This window comes from Gorilla gorilla, chromosome 23 (genome assembly GCF_029281585.2).
Source record: "Gorilla gorilla gorilla isolate KB3781 chromosome 23, NHGRI_mGorGor1-v2.1_pri, whole genome shotgun sequence".
In the NCBI taxonomy this organism is placed as follows: Eukaryota; Metazoa; Chordata; class Mammalia; order Primates; family Hominidae; genus Gorilla; species Gorilla gorilla.
Window position 1 is genome coordinate 15,801,167 of NC_086018.1, and position 4,734 is coordinate 15,805,900.

Consider the following 4,734-nt stretch of genomic DNA (forward strand, 5'->3'; position numbering starts at 1 on the left):
TTTTTTTGAGACAGGGTCTTGCTGTGTTCCCCAGGCTGGTCTTGAACTCCTGGGCTCAGGTAATCCTCCCACCTCGGCCTCCCAAAGTGCTGGGGTTACAGGCATGAACCACTGCACCCGACCTGAATGATGTTTTTGGCAACGAAAATGAAACACAAAATCCAGCAAGTTTTCACGGGGAAGGCGAGCTGGCGACCACATAGTCACAGTCGGCCTTTGCTTCCGCTTTATGCTGCAGTTTCTCACTGTCACTTCCTGCCACCGGGCTCGTCTTCCTGTGAAAATTCAGACCCTCTTCCTCAGTTACCCCTTTGCAACAGAACGAGGCCGGCATTTTCTAAAGCGTCCTTGAGGAGTCCAGTTCCTAAAAGGTTATTTCAAAGTCCACTGTTGTGGGCTGACTTGAGTGCTCTCAAAATTCGTAAGTTGAAGCCCTGACCCCCAGGACCTCAGAACGTGACTGTGCTTGGACACAGGGACTTTCCGGAGGTGATTAAGGTTAAGTGAGGTCAGTGGATGGCCCTCCTCCTATCTGACTGGTGTCCTGATGGGGACACGGACACCCACACAGGAACGGACCCGGGGAGAACAACACATCGTCTCTGCGCCAAGGAGAGAGGCGTCCGGGGAACCCAGCCCTGCCCACGCATTTCTCTCCGCCTTCCGGCTCAGAATTGTGAGGAAACCCGCTTCTGTTGTGCAAGTCCCCGGTCTGTGGTGCTCGGCCATGGCGCCCGCAGAACTGCATCCCCACCTTCTGCTCTGAGCCACCCATCCCCTCTGGAAGGGCTGAGCTTCTCTCCCTTTCCACCTTCTGTTCTGAGCCACCCGTCCCCTCCAGAAGGGCTGAGCTTCTCTCTCTTTCACTGCCTATGCTCTGGGAAACTTTCAGAATCCCCAGGCTGTTTCTGGAATAGTCTGGGATGGTCATTTTCGGTCCTCACAGAACCGGGGGTTTGGAAAGTAGGTGAAGCCATATGGGTTGCAGAGAATCTGGCCCAGCCTCTCACTAGTCCCTGTGCTTGTTATTTATTCTTTAATTACTTGGATATCAACTCTGATTTAAAACATCAATTTAACATACAGATAATGCTGGGACTGCAGCTTCGCCAGGTGGCCTTCCTCTCCCGGTCTCGGGAGGCGTCACGCCCATCTTGTCTCCCCAAGGTCAAGCGAAAAGGGCAAAGTTATCTTTTTTTTTTTTTTTTTTTGCAAAATTCAAACCTTTCCCTCCTTCCCAGGTCTGGGTCACTTGCGACCCTCCTCTCAGGCTGCTTCTGACAGGCCCAAGTCACAGCCAACTTCAGGGGAGCTGTGTTGGATCCCTCCAAACTCCTGGAATGATGTGACCTCTCCGGAGCTCACCCTGGGCCTCCAGGTTAGACTCAGCCCAGACCCTGGCTCACAGGGAAGCAGAGCCCATGGCTGGCCTCCACCCGCTCAGACGCCCGCACACAGGCCAGGGGAGGGCTTGGGGGAAGCTCTGGGAGGGTCCCTGTTTGCGCTGTGGGTGTCCAAGGCTGGCTGTGCAGAGCTGAGGTTGCCGCACACCTGAGGGACTCTCGCGTGAGGATGGCGCAGGGCTGGAAGCTGGACTGAGACAGTGAATGAGACAGCGCTGCTGGCTCTCTCCGCGCCGTGGACTGGCTCCTAGGCAGTCTCACGAGCAAGTGTGCTGTTGCTCGTGCACGTGTGTTTTAACTGAGATGTGAGCTGGCATGTTTTCTCCACCCAGCTCCATCTGCTGGGTCCCTCCACATTGCTGCACGTGTGCCTCCAGTGCCATGGGGTCCCCACTGTGGGCAGCCCTGCATTTTGCCCATCTGCTTCCCAAACCATGGAACCCCAGTGACCTCCAACTTGCCGCCATGACGAGCCACTCTCATTCATATCCTCAAACACGGTGCTCTGAGCCCAAATGAGGGTTTCTTTAGAGAGATATCTGGGGACCGAACTGTAGGGACAGAGCTCCCATCTAAGGTGGGCCTGTGGTGAGGTCTCCCCAGTGGTACACTTTAATCCCACAGCAGGGCTTGCAGGCCGCCCTGCTCCATCCCCACCAGCACTGGGCAGGATCTAGCCTCCAAACCTTTGCCAGTCTAATAGTACAAAATGATAGCTCGGTGCTATTTTGATTTTGCATTTCCATGGTGAACAATGAGTTTGAGAGTTTTTGTTCAAAAGTCCTTTGGGAGTTTGAGACCAGACTGGGCCACCAGGAGTTCAAGACCAGCCCGGGCAATTCAGTGAGATGTTCATCTCTACAAAAAATAAGAAAGATAAAAAATTAGCCAGGCATGTTTGTGTGTGCCTGTGGTCCCAGCTCCTCAGGAGGCTGAGGTGGGAGGATGGCTTGACCCCGGGAGGCGGAGGCTGCAGTGAGTTGTGATCGTGTCAGTGCACGGCTAGCCTGGGCGACAGAGTGAGACCCTGTTTCTAAAATAAAAATAAAAAACAAAAGAGAAAAGTCCTTTGGGTTTCGTCTTGGTATTACTCAGCAGAGGACAGAGGTGTCAGTTTCCATCCTCCGGCAAGCAGATGCTGAGACAAAGCTCGGTGGGAGGTGACACCCAAGAGGAAGGGGCGGGATTGGACAGGGACAGCCTTCAGATCACAATGGGGATCGGACCCCTGGGAGGGGAGAGAGGGAGGAAGAGAACTGGTCGGCTGTGAAGCAGATCTGATAGGGCCCTGCTGCGACACCAACAGCAGCTCGGGGCCAAGGATGCTGTTGCAGGAGCAAGGGACAGACCCCCATACCACTGGCTCAGTGCCTGGAGCACGTGGCCTCTGTGGCTGCAGCCCGAGGCTGTCGGCTGAGGCACTCCACGCACCTGGAGAGCACGTTCTCTGTGGAAGGAGACTGCAGCATTCCCACAGCTCCAGAGCAGTAGTGGCGGCACCTGGAGAAAGAAGTCCACCACCTTCCTGATGGCGGACTCTTTCCGCAGGCTCGCTGCAGTAACAGACTGGGAGCTCCGGACCTGGTATATTGCTAGCTCAGTGTGACGGGGTCCCGGCTTTCCTCTGAGGTTCTCCTCCCAAGAGTGCCGAGATTGATGCTGTCCCATCCAGCGTCTCTGCGGTCATCAGCTCTTCACATCCCTGGGTGAAGATGGGGAGACAGTGCGCGTAGCTTACTCCCAAGTGACTTGGGATAGAAGCCAGGACAGAGAACTCTACAAGGGACACTGGTGCACTGAAGAGCAGGGCGTGGTTCTGACCAGAAGCATCTGTGCATCTGGAGGGCAGAGGGAGCGTGGGCACGGGGGTCTGGGCAGGCCTCCCAGGGCGGAGGTCAAGAGGAGGGCGGGAGGCCTCTAGCTTGGTGGTTAAGAGCTCAGCCTTCAGAGTTTGTTTTCTCAGCTCTATCCTTGAAGAGCTTCGTGAGCTGTAACTGGCCAGGGGCTGCCCCCAGAAAAGCTGGCCTCCAGCTCCCTGCATCCTGAGGCCCCAGATCAAGTTTCTTGGGCCCCAATTTCCTGTCATTAAAGAGATGATAGTACATTCCTCAGAGGCGGGCTATGAATACATGAAACGCAAGGTCTTAGGCACCCAGCATGCGCTCAGGAAGCGTGGCTTGTGATTACCTGGCAGTGCGGTGGGAGGCTCCTAGCAGCTCTGTGTGCTGTGAGTGGGGTGGCTGGGGTCCCTGTGGGAGGTCCTTCAGAGTGGAGGCTGGATGGCGGCTCCCGAGGGGCATGGGGAGAAAGACAGGAGCAGAGGGGCTGCCACGCACTGCCCTTTTCCCCTTCCACCCCAGTCCCCTTCTCAGTGCACACTTGGAACTTCACCCCCTCCCTGCCAGCTGCCCCCACCGCCTTCCCCTGTCCTGAAGCCCCTGTCCCTACCATCCGCCCCAGACACTTCCATGCTCTTCTTGAGGGTGGGCTGTCTCCAGGTGCCGCTCATTCCCCGGCCAGGCTGCTGTGCTCTCACTGAAGCTCAGGTGCTCTCAGAAGCAGAAGGAATGAGGGGTGGAGGGGCCAGTGTCCTCCTGGCCGGAGGACAGGGCTGGGGAGGCAGGGGCAGAGGTGGCCTGTCCCCTGCTGGCCAGGGCTGACACGCGGTAATGGCTATTACCAAGTGGGCCATTTCTCCCTCCTGCCCTTCCAGGCATCTCATCCCCCGACACTGCAGGAGGTGAGGTCTGCACAAGGCCTCTGCTCCCCTGGGAATAAGCCCATGCGTTCCATGGTGCCTCCTAAGCCCCTGAACTGGAGCCCACCCCAGTACTGGCGGGGGCCTGATTGCTGGAGTGAAGGCTTCCTCCTTCCTGGCCACCCCATTCCCCTCATCTCTGGGACAGAAACCGACAATAAACGCCTGCCCGAGACCTGGGGTGGAAAAACAGAGTGAACGCACACCATCACATGGCAGGAGGCCAGGTGCACAGAGCCCTCCCTGCAGTTAGTACCCCAGGAACTGGGGCTGCAGGGATGGCCCAGGGCTCTCAGCCAACATCAAAGGGCCACAGCACCGGGGCTGGTGGCTCCTGGCCAAGTCAGCACCGACCACAGAGCTCCCCTCTCTGCCTAGACCCAGGGCTCTGCCCTGACAGCCTAGAGAAGGGCCTGGCTGGTGGTGCCTGGCTGGGTGGCTCCCTGCCTAGGAGGTGCTTTCCCCAGGCGCTGGGCCTTGAAGGGCCGGTGGGTTGTGAGGGCAAGAGTCTTGCTAGAGGAGAGGGGAGAGATGGCGAGATGCAGGACCAGAGCCTGGGAGGGCTGAAAATCA

At 57.3% G+C, this 4,734-nt stretch overlaps 1 protein-coding gene across 1 annotated transcript; it reads left to right on the plus strand.

Annotated features, from left to right (window-relative positions):
• Positions 1-377: 377 nt before the first annotated feature.
• On the plus strand, positions 378-4,359 carry LOC129529654 (uncharacterized). The gene is made up of 4 exons (XM_055375387.2): positions 378-1,181; positions 1,285-1,378; positions 3,764-3,949; positions 4,117-4,359. The coding sequence occupies exons 1-4, from the start codon at positions 517-519 to the stop codon at positions 4,357-4,359; spliced, it is 1,188 nt and encodes a 395-aa protein (XP_055231362.1). The 5' UTR covers positions 378-516.
• The last annotated feature ends 375 nt before the right edge of the window (positions 4,360-4,734 follow it).